General features: G+C 48.9%; 1 protein-coding gene and 1 pseudogene across 5 annotated transcripts in view; one reads left to right on the top strand and one right to left on the bottom strand.

Moving 5' to 3' along the window:
- Positions 1-5947, bottom strand: part of LOC102873091 — a 15865-nt pseudogene extending 9918 nt beyond the window's left edge.
- Positions 1-19244, top strand: part of PLXNA4 (plexin A4) — a 461826-nt gene that overhangs the window by 269972 nt on the left and 172610 nt on the right. For 3 of the 5 annotated variants that reach the window (XM_006887135.1, XM_006887134.1, XM_006887136.1), the window contains exon 3: positions 10511-10642. In XM_006887135.1, the coding sequence (XP_006887197.1) occupies positions 10511-10642 (132 nt within the window). The remainder of the gene's footprint in view (positions 1-10510; positions 10643-19244) is intronic. The other 2 variants (XM_006887137.1, XM_006887138.1) reach the window with 2 other exon arrangements.

Below are 19244 nucleotides of genomic sequence, written 5' to 3'. Positions count from 1 at the left end.
TGTCCATGTGGGTCTGTGTCCATGTGGGTCTCGGTCCATGTGGATGTCTGTCCATGTGGGTCCATGTCCATGTGGGTCTCAGTCCATGCAGGTCTGTGTCCATGTGGGTCCGTGTCCATGTGGGTCTCTGTCCACGTGGATGTCTGTCCATGTGGGTCTGTGTCCATGTGGGTCTGTCCATGTAGGTGTGTGTCCACATGAGCATGTTCACATGGGTGTGTGCCCATACTCCGAGCCCTGGGACACTGGGCAGGCAGATGTGGTGGCAGCAGGACCTGTTCTCCCCAGTGAAGCAGGGCACCTCAGACACCTGGGCTTGGAGGGTCCAGCCACCCTTCTGCTAATGACTCTCCCAGTTACAGCTTCACTTACTGGTTCTGAGGTTCGGTGGCTCAGTGGTGGGATTCTCGCCTGCCATGGGGGAGACCCTGGTTCAGTTCCCAGCTGGTGTCCTCCACACATAGCAACCATGCAGCTGTCAGTGGAGGCTTGTGTGATGTGAGGCTGCTGAGCTTATTTCAGAGAGGCTTCAATGAAGACAGACTAGGAAGCAAGGCCTAGGTGATCTACTTCCAAAAAAACCAGCGGTTTCATCAAATGAAGACTGTGCGGAGATGCCAGTGTGGTCTGCAGGGGTCAGGGAACAGGACCCGTCAGCTCTGGGCTGCCTTGTCCATGTCAGGGCTGACTCGTTGAGAGCTCACCACCACCACAACTGTTTGACGACCTCTGTTAAATACCAGACCTCCATCCTTAGATGAACTATCAAGCTGATGTGTTCAGCCATTCATCTGTTTCTTTTTTTTTTTAATTATTATCTTTTTGTTGTACCTTCAAATCAGATCTGACTGGTACAGGAGGAAACTGTCTCTCCTCCAGCAGAGCATCTGGTGGATTCGAACAGCTCATCTCTGGCATTGCAGTGCAGCTTCTTGCCATTAGGCCACCAGAGCTCCCCCATCTGTTTCTTGAACACTGACCGGTGCTATAGTTCCAGGGCTTGGGATATAATGAACAAAGGAGAGAAAAAAATTCCTGTCTTGTAGAGCTTTTGTTCTAGGAGGGGACACACATGATAAACAGAGTCAATGATGAGACCATGTCATCTGTTAGAAGGTGACATGTGCTAACCCCATGGCCACTGATGTGGTTCCTACTCATGGGGACCCTATAGAACAGAGTGGAACTGCCCTATAAAGTTCCCCAGGCTTTATAGAAGCAGAGTGCTCTTTCTCTCTTGTGGTTAGTGGGTTTGAATGGCTGGCATTTAATTTGCAGCAAAGCCCTTAACCACTGTGCCATCAGCCTCCTTACAACCCCACTGCCCTTGAGCTGATTCCAACTCCCAGGGAACCTGCAGAACAGAGTAGCACTGCTCCATCGGACATCCGGAGCCGAATCCTTAGAGAGGCAGGCTGCCTCCGTTTCTCCTTCAGAGAAGTTGGTGGCTTTGAACCAGCAGCCATTCAGCTAGCAGCCTAATGATTAACCATTGTACCTCCAGGGCTCCTTACAGGTGCTGTAGGGGAGAGAAAATAGAGCAGAGAGAAGGGAGTGGGACTCAAAGCACTGGCCACAATAGGACTTTATTTTTTTTTAACAACAAAAACAACATGTTTGTTTACAAAATTCTAATACATTGTTTTCAAGAACAAATTATTTCCATTTCCCTCACCCTTCCATCCATCAAATTATATAATCTGATGATTAATACGCCCTTCTCCCTGCACCTCTACATCCCTCTGCCTCCCAACTCTCCCATCCCTCTTGGATCCTTATACTCATTCTACAGTAATGGCTTTATGCAATATTTATCCTTATGGGACTGAGTTAGTTCACTCAGCATAATGCTCTCCTCCTGTCCCTCCCAAGTTAGGTATTAATTTACGAAATCATTGCTCCTGTGTGCTGCATGCTATTCCATTGTGTGAGTGTACCATAATTTCTCAATCCGTTCGTTTGTGGTTGGAATGACCTGATTTTATAAGTTTCATGCCAGCTTTTCTTGGTTGGAGCCATCAATAGTCTAAGTGCACTGGGTGGGGCCGAGCTGCCCTGGGATCTGAGGGCACCTGCAGTCCCTCTGAGTCCTGGGAGAGAAGGTCATCACTCATGTTCATGTGTGTGCATTTGTATCTAATAGTTCTAGCTATGGAACCGTCAGCTCCAGCACAGTTATCTTTCTGAACCACCCCCAAACCCACTCACTCTCTCTCATTCACCGCAGTGAGTGCTTGCGTCTTCATGGACTCTGTGGTCGACACCCTTCTCTCTTTCTCCGGCTTCTTCAGTCTAGTGGATAAGATGGTGTGATAAGGTGTGGGTTATGCCACCTGGAGTCTTAGGGGATGACCGAATCTACTGCCTAAGTGAGACCCAGGCAATTCATCCAGCTTCCCATCCCTGAAGTGGCCGAAGAGGAATTGGGCCGCTTATTTCCCCCAGAAGTCCTCAGCAGGGCATTTGCCTCTTGGACAGGGCACCACAAGGGCAAAGTCATGGCTCATGGCTTCGGGGAGTGGGGGGCAGTGCCTAGCTCAGATCCTGAGTCCCTCCAATCTCTTAAGTCACCTCACCTATGCGGTTTTGTTGGAAGCCTGCCCACCAGCGAGGCTCCACTCTACAGACTAATAGGTTTGCATTTGCTTTGCACAAGAGCCCCTCACTTGAGTTCCAGCACTTCCATACCGTGTCTGGAGAAGGAGCAGCCTGGGAGGGAGAGACATGTGGGATGACCCTCCGTCCCACCCTGTCCCCACTCTGTGACAGAACTGCTTGAGGTGTTGCTCACAAGGGAAGAGTCTAGAATGTTTCTTCTATTCTCAGCCTCCACCCCCAGTCCAGCTCCAGGTCCCCACTTCCCAGCAGGGCCCCTTTACCTCATGGTCCTGGGCCAGCAGGTCCTTCCAGATCAGGCCAAGTAGGGCGGCAAGGAGAGCGACGAGGCGGACGTCAGGATGGGGCAGCATCTCTAGCGAGCTCTGTTTGCTCATTAGGGAAATGACTCCAAGCTCGAGGCACTGACGCTGGAACACATCTGCCTGCTACAGGGAGACGGTATTTATTGTTCAATCCTTTAGTGGATGTAAATAAACAGCCGGCCCAGATAATGTTCAAATAAACAAACACGCAGCTGCCAGGAGCTCCCTGGATGGCTGACCTGTGCAGAGGGTGGCGGAGGTTTTAATAGTGTCTGCCTGGCAGAGCCTGCATGGTGGTGCTTGGGATTAGAGACGGGGGCTGAAGGTGGACAGTCAGGGGACCAGAGGGCCTGCGGGTTGGGGCATCTGTGTCGCCCAGGACACTTGGAGCTGGAGAGGCAGTGGTTGGGGACGACGGGCAGGAAATGCTAAGTGGAAATGCTGTGCACCCATCAGGCTCACATGCTTGAACCCGCTTGACCACATGTGCTGTTGCTCTTCTTAGTTGTCGTTGAGTTGACTGTCATTCATGACAGCCCTGTGTGTCACGGTCTTCTTCTCTTTTAACTACCCTCTATTTTCCAAGCATGCTGTCCTTCTCCAGGGAAAGAGGATCATGGACAATGAGATGGGATGACACAATGACTGAAACAATGGGCTTAAACATAGCAGCGTTTAACAGTGAGGTTAACACAAAGTCTAGTGGGGTTTCCTTTCATTGCACGTGTTGTTCTTGTTAGGAGCTGTTGAACAGAGTATGACTCATAGTGACTCTGTGAACAGCAGTCCTGAGCCCTGCCCTACCTTATATCATCCTCATCATCTCCGACACACTTGAACCCATCACTACAGGCGCTGTGTCAGTCCCTCTCGATAGGGGTCTTCAGCTCCTTTGCTGGCCCTCCCTCTCTCCGAGTGTAGTGTCATTTTCCAAGGAATATCGTCGCCTAGCAACAGAGCCAAAGTATGAGAGACAGAAGTTTGTCATCCTTGCCTCCAAGAAGCACTTGACGCTTTCTTCATGACATTTATGTTTGTTCTTTTGTCAGTCCATGGGACATTCAACATTCTCCTCCAACACCACAGCTCAAAGGCGTCAATTCTTCTTCTTATCCACTGTCCAGCTATCTGATGCAGAGCAGGTGATTGAGAAAACCGTGGCTTGATTTAGATGCACCTAAGTCTTCAAGCTGACATTCTTGTCCTTAAGCATTTTGGAGTGATCTCTGACTGCAGAGTATCCCAATGCAGAATGTTTCTTGATCTCCTCACTGCTGGGGCCAAGGGTATTGACTGTGGATCCAAGTAAGATGAAATCGTTGACAGTTTTAATTCCTTCTCCATGTGTCATGAGGTTGACCGTTCGCCCTGGGTCAGTCTTGAGAGCCGAGTCAAAGGTGCCTAACAGCAACAACGACATATGTTAACAGTGAAATGTTGCAAGGTCTTGCATCATTTTCAAGACCATTGATTTATTTGAATCCATTATCACAGCCCTTGTGGTAGTCTATCTCTTTGGGTGTGTCAGTCACCTCCAAGCTTGGGGTGGCGCTGCATTGATGACTGAACCAGCCAGTGCATCCCCCAACTACACCCTGCTTTCCTCTCAGTTTTTTCTTTATGGACTGAGAAGTCTTTTGTAGATGGTTCTTAAGGTATGAGCCTCCTCTTTGAGTCTACATTGATTGTGTGTCTACTTGATGAAAGGTAGAGTGAACATGACATCCAGTGTTCAAGTGAACTTGGCCAAGATGATATCTACTTCTGTCCTCTGAAATCCCATGCTGCCTGCTATTGTGCTGGTCCTTTCAGCTTCTTGGGGTCATTGGAAGCAGAGAACAGTGATTCACCAATCTCTCTCCTCAATTCTGCTTCTACCTTGATTATATCTAGTAACTCAGAGTCCGTCATCTGATGATAGAATATGGATTGTTTTCCTCACAGGGAGTTAGTCATTTACTCAGTAGTCTTTATTGAATAGAATCCCTGGGTGGCCTAAGTTGTCAATAGGCTTTACTTAGCTGAAAGGATGAGTTAGGTTAAGTGCATGTCTACCCAGAGGCATCTTGGAAGAAAGGTCTGGTTGTCAGCCACGGAAAACCCTCTAGGACACAGTCCTGCTCTGACATACGTGGGCCCTTCATGAATCAGCATAGATTCACCGTGACACTGGAAATTTTAGAGCCCCAGTGATGCCTTGGGTACTGTGGTAGGGGAATGTAGGTACAGCACTGGAGAAGAAGGGTATGGCCTTCGCCCTCAAGACGCTCACAGTTTCAGATCTGCTTACCCACGGGCAGCTCTTCCACGTTCTGTATCCCTCATGCGAATGCACCATCTTTCTATAGTCCGTCCCCATTGTTTTGGCTTCTTGCTGTCCCAAAGTGCTTAGAATCATCTGCACATTTCCCCAATCCCTTCCCAAGCCATTTAGAAAAATCTTAAATAGGACTCGTCATAACACTCATGCTCAGGGAATCCCCTGGTTCCACATCTCAACTCAGAAACGTGCCTTTTCCCTCTCTAAGTCAGTTCTCTCTCCCTGACCAAACTGCTGAAAGTCCCACGGAGACTCATTATTTTTAAATACCTTTTGATGTGGAACCTTGTCAGAGGCTTCTGGAAACGAATTCTAAATATCTAAGAACCAAGCACAGAGCCAGGGCTTGGAAGTCCTGGGCGTTAGTCCTGTCACCCGTGTCTCATTGAACTTAGCAAGACACACAACTGCCTCAATCTCGGTATCTTCATTGGTAAGAGGAGAATTATTATGCCAGCAGTCAACATCATAAAAATTTTACAACCATGAGATGAGACAATGTTATCTAAGAATACTTTGTAAGGTATAAAATGAAAATATAAGGGCAATTCTGTGTTGAAAATTGATAACGGCATCGTCTTCATTTGCATGAACACTTCTCTCCCAGAAGAGGGAGCGGCTTCATCATGGTGGCTGCCCCACCTTCAGGGAGATGCTTGATCCGCATCAAAGACTCTGGCTCCTTGAACAGAAGACGCAGGCTCATGTGTCCTACAGAGCTCCATTCAACACGAGAATACCGTCTAATAGAAGTGCGTGGAAACCTGGACACCACAGCCATCAGACCTTGACCCTGACTGCTGCTATACTGTTCACTCAATAGGTGTCTTAGAACAAGTTATTTAACCTGTAGATAAGGGTAGTATTACTGTTTACCAGTCTTTGAGATATAAATGGAAAAAAAAATTATGAAAAATGTTGGGCATTGAATCTGACATAGAGTTAAACCTAAACATATTACTATTAAGCCTGTTCCAACTAATAGCAACCCCGTAGGACAGAGTTGAGCTGCCCATAAAGTTCCCAAGCTATATATTTTTTCCAGAAGTTGTGGTGTTGATTGCCTTCGAGTCAAGCACGATCATAGCGACCCAATGAACAAAAGGCCTGAAGCCCCTCTACAACCATCGACATTTATCAAAGTGCATAGAGTTTCTGGAGGCATGTTGTTTAGGAAGTGGATGCCACTCCTGCTTCCAAACCTGTCATAGTATGTTATTTCTGTTATGTGTCATTGAGTTGCCTGCAATACATAATGACCCTATATGTACAACAGCTATGAACCCTTCCCTGTCCTGAGCCAGTCCCACTAACTCTGACACACCAACCCCCATCACCCCAGTCACTGTGTCAATCCATCTCATCTGGGGTCTCCCTCTCCTGCGCTGTCTGTCCACCCTTCCGAGCATGATGTCCTTTTCCAAGGTTGACTGTTTCATTTAGCTTCCATGCATTTGCTGGTAGGTTTGAACTCAGGTAACACCTGAATTCCTTAACCCCTATGCCACCAAGCCTCTTTTGACACACAGGAGCTAGTCAGTAAGCAGCATCTCTTGTTAGTGTTGTAAATGTAACGATTCCAAAGCCAGGAGCAGGCTCATCCTACCCAGACTTTGTGGATGTCTGTCAACCCTTCAGCAGATCCCATCCTCAGGTTTCTTTTAGCCATCTCCATGGTGTGAGATTCTTTTAGCAGGAGAATTAGGGCATGCTTTCCTTTTTGGATTCTGAAACAAGCCTGGAATTAGGAGACAGAAAAGCCTCTCTAATTACTTGTTTCCCACTCTGCAGAATGCTGAACATGGGGGCACAGCCCCGCTAGCCTCTCTGGAGAAATCACGTTCCATTGGCACCCCTGGCCTTTATTGTCCCTGCCTGAGGTCACTTGACTTCCTCTTGATGTCCACCTGCATCATTCAGCATGTCAGCCTCTTCCTAGAAGAGCAGAGAAATTGAGGCCAAGTGATAAAGAAGGCTGCCCAGGCACCGAATCCAATTTCCCTGGGGGATCAGACCAAGGGGCGTCGGCCGAGTCTTAGTTCCGCCAGCATTCCCTAGGGATGCCCGCCTCTGCCACCAGTCTGCAGGAGCTGGAGACCCGCCAGGACGCTCAGTATCACTCTCAAGCTATGGCTCCAGGGGCCGACTCACAGCTGGAGATGAAGCCCGGCTGGGCTGGGGGCCAAGGCCATCACTGCTGGTCAGACTTGGGTGGTAATCCCAATTGGTTTGGAGTAAACTCCCATTTGCGTCGAGATTAAGAATGGGCCCAGCCAGGGTGGACATCTGGTGGGGTGGGGGTGGGCACAGGAGAAGGAGGACTATTGGGATCAGAGACATTTTTTAGTGTCTGGGTTCAACATACCTTACTTTCTTAATTCCTTTTCAGTTACATATTATTTTGCACTGGTTTAATAAGAAGCTAGCAGAGAGGAATTTTTAACTACATTCATTTATCTACTTAGTCTTTTCATAAATACTTGCCAAGTTCAAGTATGTGTGTATGCAAACCAGGAGTACCCAGTAATGCCTCTGGAACTGTAGAGACCAGAGAAAGGTGTTGATCTCAGTCCCCTCCCTCTGCGTGCACTGACCAGGAAAGAACTAGAACAGACACACACACACACACACACACACACACACACACACACACACCTGCACCTGAACAAGCTCCCTTAGCTCTCCAGGGTTGTAGGAAGACCACAGACCTAAGCTCTAATTCTGCCCCCAGGTTTTGAATAAAACTCAGGCCAGGAATTTAATGTGATCCCCACACTCCCAGCAGCTCCCTGACTTTCATATTTCTTTGACCCAGCTGAGAGAGAGAAGTCCTTAGACGGAGCAACAGTGAACATGCCTTATTTGTAACCAGAAAGTTGGTGGTTCAAGTCAACCCAGAGAATCTTGGTGGATAAGCCTGGAAAATCAGACCTGAAGAACCTGTGGAGAATAGTTTAACCTGACACCCATTGTGTCACCGTGAGTGAGAGATGACTTGATGACAGCTGGTTTGGTGTTGGGGGTAACAGGAGGAGAGGATAGAGCTTCTTTCCTCCCACAAGAAACCAAAGTCCATGCTTGGCCCTGTGTGCATCTGCCTGAACCAGCCACTGTGGCCAGGACCCTGCTCTGGATTGGTTGGTATAGGTTGATTTTCTGCCAATCAGAGTAGGCAGATGGGGGAAATGAAGCTGATTTGTTTGTGACCATCAGGGACCACCCCAGGAGGAGGGGTTAGCTTCATTCCCATCTAAATTGGGAGAAGGAGGTAGGTGGATGTCGAAAGGCTGTGTGATTTGTTAAAAATGAACACCAAAATCATAGCACTGAGAGGATTCTACAACTAAGGAACGATGAGCAAGGCTGCCAGGAAATGCCTAAATTTCAGCAAGAACCTAAAAATAATGCTCAAAAGGAAAGCAAACCAAACTTGAGCAAACCTCAAATCAGGCATCACCTGGTGTCTGAGGTCTGTGAATTCTACAGGAAAGAGAGAGGGCATACTTTTCGGTGAACTTTTAGGCCTTCGTGTCCTCAGTTGTCATAAAAGTGTTGACCTTTCCAGATCTTAGTTCGTCTGAATAACTTTCTTATTCCCTTTGATCTCACAAGGAATTAAAAATTAAATACTGTGGTTTAAAATGAGGTTTTGTAAAGGGAATCTATGAGATGTAATTGTTTTTCAATCTTACTTGGATCCACAATCAACACCGTTGGTACCGGCCGTCAGGAGATCAGGAGACGTATTGTACAGGGAAAGTCTGCAGTCAGGGGCCTCTCCAAATTATTGAGAAGCAGTGATAATCAGTGTAAAGTGTGCCTGGTTTGGGCCATGGTCTTGTCAGTTACTTGCTATGCGTCTGACAGCTGGACAATGAATAAGGTTGACAGATGCCTTGGAGTTGTAATGCTGGAGACGGGCATTGGGTGTCCCCTGGACTGCGAAAAGAACAAACAGAGACGTGCTGCCAGAGAGCTCCTTGGAGGCAAAGATGGTGAAGCTTGTTTTCACCTACTTTGGGCAGGTTTCTAGGAGAGGCTAGTCCTTGGGAAAGTGGAGGAGGGCCAGCAAAAGAGAGGAAGACCCTCAACAAAGTGGATTGACACAGTGATGCAGCAATGGGCTCAGTGTGTCAGAGATGATGAGGGTGGCACAGGGCAGGACAGGGTTCAGATCGGCTGTTCATAGGCTCTCTCTGAGTCATGCTCTTGAAGGTACTTAATAACAACAACAACGGCCCATTTTCATTTTGTTACAGAAATGTCTACAATAATTTTATGGAAGTGTTCATTTTATTCTAATGATAATCTAATCAAATTGGTACTCTAGCTATTTCCTCTCCCTGTTTCCGTCCAGTATTGCTCCTTGGCTTGTATTTGGTTCCCACTTGGGGGGATGAGTCTGCCAGCCCCGCTTGTGGGTGCGTTATATCTGTGTGCTAAGATTTAAGACGGCTGTGGATGTCGCAGGGATTGGAACGCCTGTGTTGTGTCAAGATTGGCTCGAAGTTATGAGCTGAGCGAGCCGCAGCCTGTTCCATTGTCTTAGCATAACTTTAGCCATTCTAGGAAGGGTTTGTGAATGGCCCAGAGATGGTCTACTCCACTAAGTGTTCTCATACACTTCAGGATGACTCACGCCTGAAGTGTATTTTCCCGTATGACATCTCCCTTCCCTGAGGTCATGACCAGAGCATGGCGGAGCTCTTGGGCTCCAAAGCCCACCCCGGAGCCCACCCCAGAGTCTGATGTATCAGGCCAACTGTTTCAATAGCCATAAAGAAACCCCGTGGCATACTCCTGCGGTTGGCTGCTTCCTTGCCACAGAACCGTGATAACTGAGCAACAGTTTCAAAGGATCAGTCCTTACCCTTCCATTGAAGTTTCCTCTGCTAATAAAGACTGCAAATTGTATTACCTTTTTGTAACCACTAAGTCAACCTTAACTGCCCACTGTTCAGCCATCTCTAATCCCCAATACCAGCCTATTCCCTTATATATATAAGCAAGACCTCAAGGGTTGCATGTGTGGACTGTGAAGCTGAAAACCTGAGATAGGCATATCCGTGGAGCTCAGTTGGGTCGCTCTCTTTGCTCTTTGCTCTTTTGAGCACAAGCCCTCCTTCCCTCATAGTAGATTTATTTTGCTTCAGCTCCTGGCCTGTGCGGAGCCAGAGGTCGCTGTTGAGGGGTTTAGAGGTCCCAGGATTGAAGCTCAAATATGAATGATGCTAAATCTGAACTCTCTGGCCTTTCCTCTTCTCTGCAGATCCGCGTTGATGGGCCCAGTGGGAGAGCTCACCAGTACGAGACTGTGCAGGTGGTAGAACCGGGCCCCGTCCTCCGAGATATGGCCTTCTCCAAGGACCACGAACAGCTCTACATCATGTCGGAGAGGCAGGTAAGGCCCAAACCGCTCACCTGGATGTAGGTCTGGCAGCTGAGGACCAGCTTGTAGACAGCCACAGGGACTGTGGCAGAGAAGTGATGTGCTTGGCTCTGTGTGTGTGTTTTCATTTATGCTGCCTGGAGACTGAGGGCAAGTAGGCCGAGACAAGGAATGAAAATGGAACATTTAAAATATCAGTGCATCCAGAACATGCTGTCCGAGACCGCTCCAGAGTACTGAGGAGCAATGATGTCAGTCTAGAGAGTAAGGTACATCTAATCTAGGCATGGTCTTCACAATTACTTGCTATGCGTCAGAGAGCTGGACAGTGTCTACAGATGACAGAACAAGAAGTGATGCCTTTGAGTTGTGGTGCTGGAGAAAAGCACTGAATATACCACGGGCCACCAAGAAAACAAACAGGTCTATATTAGAGTGAAATCCAGTTTCTCCTTGGAGGCAAGAATTGGAAAGCTTGGTCTTACATACTTGGGGCACTTGGTCAGAGGGACCAGTCCCTGGAAAAGAACATTGTATTTGAAAGGGTGGAGGGAGAGAGCAGGAGAGGAAGACCCTGGATGAGATAGATTGATACAGTAAATGGGAAATGGGGGTAGGTGTGTCAGAGTCAGTGAGACTATCTCAGGATAGGGCAGGCTTCAGAGCTGTTGTACATAGGACTGCTATGAGTCATAGGTGACTCAAAGGCACATAACAACAACAACAACACAGTTTTAGGCCAAGCATGGAAAAAGAAGTCCAATTTGGGGTCCAGATTTCTCTATTCTAAGTCACTCTCCTGGCCTCCAGGGCCTATGTGATGTGCAAGGGTTTGTTGCTGACAGAGGCTACCTAAGGTGGCGTCCTGAATGGCTCAGAGCACAGGGTGCATGAGTGAAAGATGCAATGACACAGGCTTTGTGGGCACCAGTAACTCCGATGGAGCTTCTAGGGAATTCCATGAAGCCAAGTCTAGAGCAAGACATGTGCAGGGAACACCATTAGCTGACTGACTAGAAAGTAGCAAAGTTGGAATTGGCTCTTAAACTCAGCTGAGAACTGTCTTTCGGGGTCCCTGCACTCGGGCCAGGAGTCATGAATCTAAGCAGACAGAACAAGCCGTTCCACCTTGGGTTTCTCGCCGTCTGAGGATGTTTCCTGGAGTTTCCTATTCCACTGCACAGAGTACCCCTCACTGCATCTGATGCGGCTCACCTGCCTTACCTCTGCTCCGTCACCCCTGTTACGATGGTGGTGCCCGGGCACAGTCCCTGCAGCCCATGAATATTTATATATCCAGACAGCAGCCCTGAGGAGCCAGGGCCCCCTCTTATTCTTTCTTTTGCCAGTGGGGCCTGAACCCCAGAGGACCTGCAGACAGAGTTGGGATTGTTTCAGCCTGTTTCCTCGCAGCACAGTCGGGGGGCATGAATGCCACATTATACCACCCACGGGGCTTGTCCTTTATGCCTTGGCGGCCAGAGGAGCTCCACCCTCCCCAAAAGCTCGATGACATCTTCTCTCGGTGCAGGACTCCCCATTCTCGCAGCTCCAGCCACACTGGGACCCATTGTGGTCCTCTAGTGCAGGCTGCCATGGCTGGGGGTGGCCTGAAGCAGGGCCAAGAGGGTGAAGAATTTGGCCCCTGGAAAGTGGTCTCTTGAGTTGGTCAACAGCTGGGTGCAAGGCCCTTGTCTGTGTTTCTTGTCCTATTTTAATGGGGCCCACACTTAATACTCCCTACCTGAGATCTGGGAGGTAAGGGAAGCTGCTCTCCGTGGGGCAGTGAATCCATCTGAGAGAAGGTTTCTGCTTCTCCTACTCTCCTCACTCCCCGGAGTCCATACTTGGAGATACATACAAGGTGGTTTTGACTAATAAGCAAAATAGTTTGCATCCTATTTTAGTAGCTGTAAATGAATTCATCTGTATGTTAAAGAACATTCCAGAGAGATGACCTAGCTTGGTCTTCTCACTGGTGTTTGAGAGCCATTTTTGGTTCCAGTGTTCCCCAGTTCGTAATGCACTGAGAGGAAACCAGCTCCGGTGTGAGGAAGGGTGGGTGGTGGAGAGGGTCAAGGCTACTAGAGGTAGAGAAGGACTGTGTGTGTGTGTGTGTGTGTCTGTGTGTGTGTCTGTGTGTGTGTGTCTCTGTGTGTGTCTGTGTGTGTGTCTGTGTGTCTGTGTGTCTGTGTGTGTGTGTGTGCACACGCACGTGCACACGTGTGTGTGGGTACAAATACTACTCATTTCCTGGTTCTGTGATCATAGACAAGGCGTTAAGTCCTCGGCATCACAGCCATTCAGCTGAACACCTTTATGTGTCAGGACAGAGAGAGAGCTCTGTTCGCCTCCTGGATAGAAAGTGATGCTACCAAGCCAGAAGTGGGTGATTTTAATCTGAGGCCCTCAGGCCTTGTTTTAATTGTCTTTGGTCATTCTTCTAGGTGGTATAACACTGGTCTGTGCATTGCTGTACAGAGGTTATTCGTGGTTGCTGTGATGCTAAACACTGTGACACTGATGTGTCAGATGAGATAATGGTTACCCACGGTGGACAGTGTTTGGTGGAGCTTCCCCATTAAAACAAACTTGGAAGCAAGAGTGGCATCCACTTCTGTAATAGCTTGCCTCCAGAAATCCTATGAACCTGGAGAAATGGTGAAAGTTATACAAGTGTTCAGGTCTTTCATTCATTGGGTTGCTATGCGTTGTTTATGACTCGACGACACTTGACAACAACAACATGTGTCAGGAGGGAGACCACTGAGACCACTCAGTTACTATCCAAAAGCTGGTAGTCCTGTGAGAGAAAGACCTGATGATCTGTTCCCATAATGAACTTGGTGGTGGTGTCAAGTGCTTTCAGTACAATGTCGATTCATAATAACCTCACACATGAGAGGATGAAGCCATGGTCCCGCCCCAGACTCCCGGTCTCCACTGTGCTCCTGGGCTCACTGAGCATCCTGTGACCACAGTGTTGATCCATCTCACTGAGAGTCTTCCTTTGTTTTGCTGACTGTCCACTTTCCTGAGCATGTTGTCCTTCTCCAGAGACTAACTCCTCCTGATCACATGCCCCAACTATGTGAGAGGAAATCTCACCATCCTTGCATCCAAGCAGCACTCCAGCTTTGCGTTTTCCAAGGCAGATTCGTTTGGCTTTGTTGTGGGGTGTTTTGGGCAGTCCATGGTATACTCAATATCCTTTGTCAGCGCTACAATTCAAAGGCATCAGTTCTTCTTTGATTTTCCTTATGTATTGTCTAATTTCCACATAACATGTGAAACAACTGAAAATACAGTAGTTGAGTCAAGTATCTCAAGACCTTGGTCTTTAAAGTGATACCCTCACTCTTTAGCATCTTGAAGAGATCCTTGGCAGCTTATTTCCCTGGGGGAGTATGTCTTTTGATTTCCTATCTGCTGCTTCCACGAGTGTTGACTGTAGATCTGAGTGAGAGACAGCCTTGACAGTTTCCCCATAAAGATTACAGCCTTGGAACCCAATGGGGTTCGTTCTGTCCTGTCACATGAGGTCACCATGAGTTGGAAGGAAGTGGAAAACATCAAATAACAAGTTATGAACCAGACCCTTTTTAAATACTAGAGACTCAGTGAATCAAAAGTCTTGCCCTCACAAAGCTTCCGTTTTAGTCAGAGTCAGACAATGAATGGGCGAATGAAGGAAGGAATGAATGGTGTATGTCAGGTCATGGTGAATATCGTGAGAGCAAAAACCTCAGGAGGAGTAAGGTGATGGTTGGGGGGTGTATCATAAACAGCGTCTAAACATGGCAGGAAGTCCATTCCTGGAGATGAATTTGGGACGGAGCGTGGTGAGAGACTTTGGGAGAGAGGTGTCCGGGGCTAGCTCTGTGGGGGACAGTAGTACAGGCAGTGGAAGGTCAGGAGGAAAGTTCCTGAGGGTCACACAGCCTGGTGCTGGGAGCACGTTGGGCTGGGACGGCAGCAGTGCAGTGAGAAGTACCAACTGAAGAGAGAAGCAGACTCCAACCGTTCTGGACCTTGGTTTGCATTCTGTGAAGTGGAAGGAATAACATCATCAGTGCCATCGGGTTGGTGCGGCCATGAGATGACATCATCCACTTGAGAAGGGTTTGGCTCAGTGTCTGACTCGGAAGGAACATGCTGTGCAGGTCGGCTATCGCTGTGGCTGTTTGTGAACAGAGCTTTTCCCGCCCCGGATATTGTTCACACGGCTAAGGAGAAAGTGAGTTCCAGCCTGGTCTCCCTCAAGCAGGGCCACTTGTGCCCCACTTGATGTCAGAGTGTTTGTGAGCTCACTGCGAGGGGTCGGTGTCGTTTTGTCTTGCAATCCCTGTCTCTTTAGGACCAATATTATGTTTCTCCCTCTATTTTCTTTCTTTAGGAGTCCGAGTATCACTCTAGCATGTAGGTACACATGCGTACGTGTGTGCATACTTGTGCTTGTATTGCCTTGGTGCGCGTGCGCGCGCGCGCACACACACACACACACACACACACACACACACTCATGCATACCCTCCCCTGCATCGATCCTGTTTGTGTGCCTGCCAGCCCCCTCTGGCTCTGTGCATGTCTCTGTGTGCGTGCAGGGTGCATATTTGCTAAAACTCCAGTATCCCCGAGAGAACATCCAGGCACACCAAAACCACAGTGATAAAAACCTGTCAAACTGCTGGGAGGAAGCTGAGAGGAAGTGTCAGCCCACGGATAAACAGGAAGGGAGGAGGAGACAGCAGAGCTCGGAGTCCCAGGGCCCAGGAGCAGCCAGCCCTCTTAGTGGGGAAAGCAACCACTATCTGCCCCCCCTACCAGTCTTTCCTTTGAAAACCCAGATGAGGTGCAGATGTCCTCATAACTTTCAGCATCCCTGCCCTCACCCACCTGGAAGCCAGAGGCCTCAGGATGTGCTTATGTTCCCCAGGTGCCTGTCAGTTAGCCTGGGCTGAAACCAGACATCATGGTGCCCATGGACACCCAGCCTCTCCCTCTTCAAGCCCAGGAAGCTACCAGGTGCTCTCTCTCTGGTCCTGCTTGTGAGCCTACAGACAGGTGCCTGTGGTGCTAAGAAGGCTGGTTTGGGGTGGATCAATGGCTCTCTGAGTCCTCAGGAGAACAGGACCAGGCAGGAGCAACCCTAGCACCTCCTCAGAACACAATTCAGGGGCAAAGCGTCTTCTAAGACTGATCTATTCATTCGCTTGACAACTGCTTCCTAATCCCCATCTGTGGGTCACACAGTGGCCCAAGCCCCCGGGTGCACTGGCGGAAAGACTGACAAAGGCTGGGACCCAGAGGAGCAAGCTGTGTTAGCAAGAGGGGGCAGCAGAGAAGTATAATAAATGCAGCAAGGAGCTCTGCTGGCCTAGTGGTAAGGAATAGCATCACCAACCCGAAGGTATGTGGTTTGAATCCACCAGGTACTCCGCAGGAGAAAGATAGGCAGTCTCCTTCCATGCAGTTTACGGCCTCTGAAAACCTGCTGGAGGGTCAGCTATGAGTTGATGCTGACTCAGCAGTACACCACAACAGCATATGGGGTATAAGGAGCTCTGGTGGTCTAGTGGTAAGGAGCTATGTTGCCATCCCAAAGGCATATGGTTCAAATCCACCAGCTGCTTTGCGGAGGGAAAAATGAACCATCTCTCCCTTGTGGTTTACTGCCTCTGCAAAGCCCCTGGAAGGTCAGATACGAGTCAGTTCTGACTAGATGGTGCATTACAACAACATAGTGTAATAGAAGGTGACTGGTGTTACCGCTCACTGAGTAAGTAAACAGCGTCAGATGAACGGTGGGCCAGCAGAGTTGACACTTGAAGAAGAGCTTTTAGAGTAAGCTCCCTTTGAGAGTGGCAGTTAGGCAAAGGCATAAAAGGTTGAAGGGTCACCTCTTGGGCTTTTCCTTGGTCCTTCTTCCACTTCAAAGAGCCCTGGTGGCTCAGTGATTAAACACTTGGCTGCTACTCCGAAGGTCAGCTGTTCAGACTCACTCGCTGCTCCACAGAACAGTGAGGCAGTCTTCTTCCTTAGAGATTTATGGCATCGGAAACCCTCCGAGACAGTTTCGCTCTGTCCTGCAGCGTCATCGTGACTTGGGATCAACTTGATAAAGAGCCCTCTGATCCTGTCATTCCCCCCACTTCTTTGCAGGAGTCCTCGAAATGAGAGCTGTGGTTCTCAGCGTGGTGGGGGAAGAGAGAGGACAAGTTTGGTGACATTTCCAGGCTGAGAGGGTCCTTGGGAAGGGCAGGACAAGGCGGGATGCCTCTCTGGGGACGGGGCCTCCCCTGAGTGACATGGGGCTGTGACTGTGTCTTTGTGATTTCATGTCCCTCATCACCTCCACCTGCCTCCCACATCAGGCAGGGAGGTGAGGGCAGACTGAGCTTCTGTAGGCGGCACTGAGGTGCTGGCTCCTGTCAGAGGAGTGGTTTCTCTGCTAGGCCCTCCTCAGTGGCTTTGGTGATTGTCTAGCCAACTCTCAGTCATCCTCCCTGCCCTGAGGGGACCGAGCTGTACACTGGGGTGTGTGTGTGTGTGTGTGTGTGTGTGTGCGTGCGCGCGCGCACACGCGTGCTCGGATGGATGGCTGACACCGTGTTTGCTCCTGGCACCCCGAGGGTCTGCTGGTGCTGCTCCCTGGAAAGCGAGCTTGGCTGTCTCCAGGAATGGCAGCCTGAGTCGTTCCCCTCTGCCCCCAGCTTGACGCTGCAGAGAGAAAAACACTGCAGCGGTTCAGCCAATTCCACGCAGGTGGCGGCTTTTACGTGGAAGGATCCAGTGGTTCATTCCTCAGAGGTCCCTGCTCCTCACTTCCTTCCGAAGGCAAAGTTGTTCTGCAAGAGTGAGGATGACCAAATCAGTCACAAGACGGGAAATGAGGGCCTCATCACATGACTGAGAATCATAACCTAGAGAGGTCCACACGTGGCGTTAACCAGCACAGCCAGGGCTAATTCTCTCCTTACACCTTAGCATCCACTGCTGCCAGACAGCCATCCTCACTGTGCAAAAACAGTGGCATTGGTAGAGTTTGACTATCATCACAAATGGGAAATATCATGTAATAAGACAGTAAGTGAGGAGTAAATGTGTCTGTTAAGTGCCTCACATGTAGCAGGCTCTTGGAGAATCGTGGATATTAGCAGCATCATTCTCTTATAATTGTGGCTTTTAAGAAAGGTGTCATTGCCAGGGCAGGGACACCTGCAAAGCCCTTTGATAGAGGCTATCTCGGCTCAGCTATCAGCTACATGGGATTCCCTGGCCCATGCTGTCCATTGTACATCACGTCAGGTGTAGGGTTACAGCCGAAAGCTCCCCTATTAGCCCTGCCCTCTGGGGACTTAAATCCAGAGCCTGTCCTCTCCCAACCAATCAGAGAGGGCGGTGTCACCTTGAAGTGGTTCTCTTTGTAACTTGACTTCAGCTTTGAGGTTGGAATGTTAACACACTTGAGGCCCATCCCACTGGGAACTTAAATTATCACAGATGATAAAGCATCTGGCTCCAGCTCTTCCAGGACCTGTAGGTCAGATAGTGAAGAAGTGAAGACTGGTCTCTGCCTCAGACCAAGAGAAGATGAGCAAGTGACTAGAGGATTTGGAGTGGGCAAGGGAGGCCCACAGGACAACGGGCAAGAAAGTCTGTGGCTGCCCATTAGATTGTGGTGTTAACTCTCTAATTCTGGGCTCTACTCAACATCTGTCTCTGGCAATTGCCCTGAGAGTCACATCTCACTCATCACCAGCCCCTGATGGCCGCAGGTCATGCTGAGTGTCAAAGAGAGACAGCCACCTATAACGTTACTCTCACTGGCCTGAGAGGATACTCCATACAGTGGGTAGGAAGAAGCATGGCCCATGTTTCTGCATCTTTGAAGATGTCCATGGCTGTTTAGTAAGCCAGGCATGAACTCCCTGGGTGGCACACATGGTCAGAATTCTCTAACTGAAAGGTTGAGTGTTCTAGTCCTCCCAGAGGAGCCTCCTAAGAGATACTTGGCAATCTCTTCTGAAAGATCAGCTGTTGACAATCCCATGGAGCCCAGAACCACCCTGACACATAGAGATCTTCAAGGGTCGGAGTTGGCTCAGTGGCCGATGGTTGGCTAAGTGTGAAAAGAGCAGAAAGAGGTCTCTGTTCTAGAAGCTTCATCGGTAAAGTGGAAGGATGCTCCAATAGAAAGATATTGATACAAGACTCAGTAGCTCAGGTCATTGCCGTCAGGGTGGAACCAACTCATAGCTGACCCTGCAGTGGATTTTCAGAGACTGTAAATCTCATGGGAATAGACTGCCCATTATTCTTCCCAGGAGCAGCTGGTGGATTTGAACCACTTGCCTTTGGATTGACAGTGGAACTCACTACCAATTTGACCCACTTGGCTACCTACTCAATTCTAACAGAGACTCTAAAGGGCAGAGTTCCATAGGATTTCCAAGTCTGTAAATCTTTTGGTTTTTTTTTTTTTATTTCTAGATAAAACTTTTCTATTTTTTTAAGTAGTATTGTTGTTGTTATGTGCCGTCGAGTGGTTTGCGACTCATAGCGACCCTATGTACAACAGCCCTAAACCGTGCTCTATCCTGTGCCAATCTCA

Source organism: Elephantulus edwardii, unplaced genomic scaffold, assembly GCF_000299155.1.
Source record: "Elephantulus edwardii isolate Elephantulus edwardi_28Jun2011 unplaced genomic scaffold, EleEdw1.0 scaffold00055, whole genome shotgun sequence".
Taxonomy (NCBI): domain Eukaryota; kingdom Metazoa; phylum Chordata; class Mammalia; order Macroscelidea; family Macroscelididae; genus Elephantulus; species Elephantulus edwardii.
This window is presented reverse-complemented; position numbering and strand designations above follow the sequence as displayed.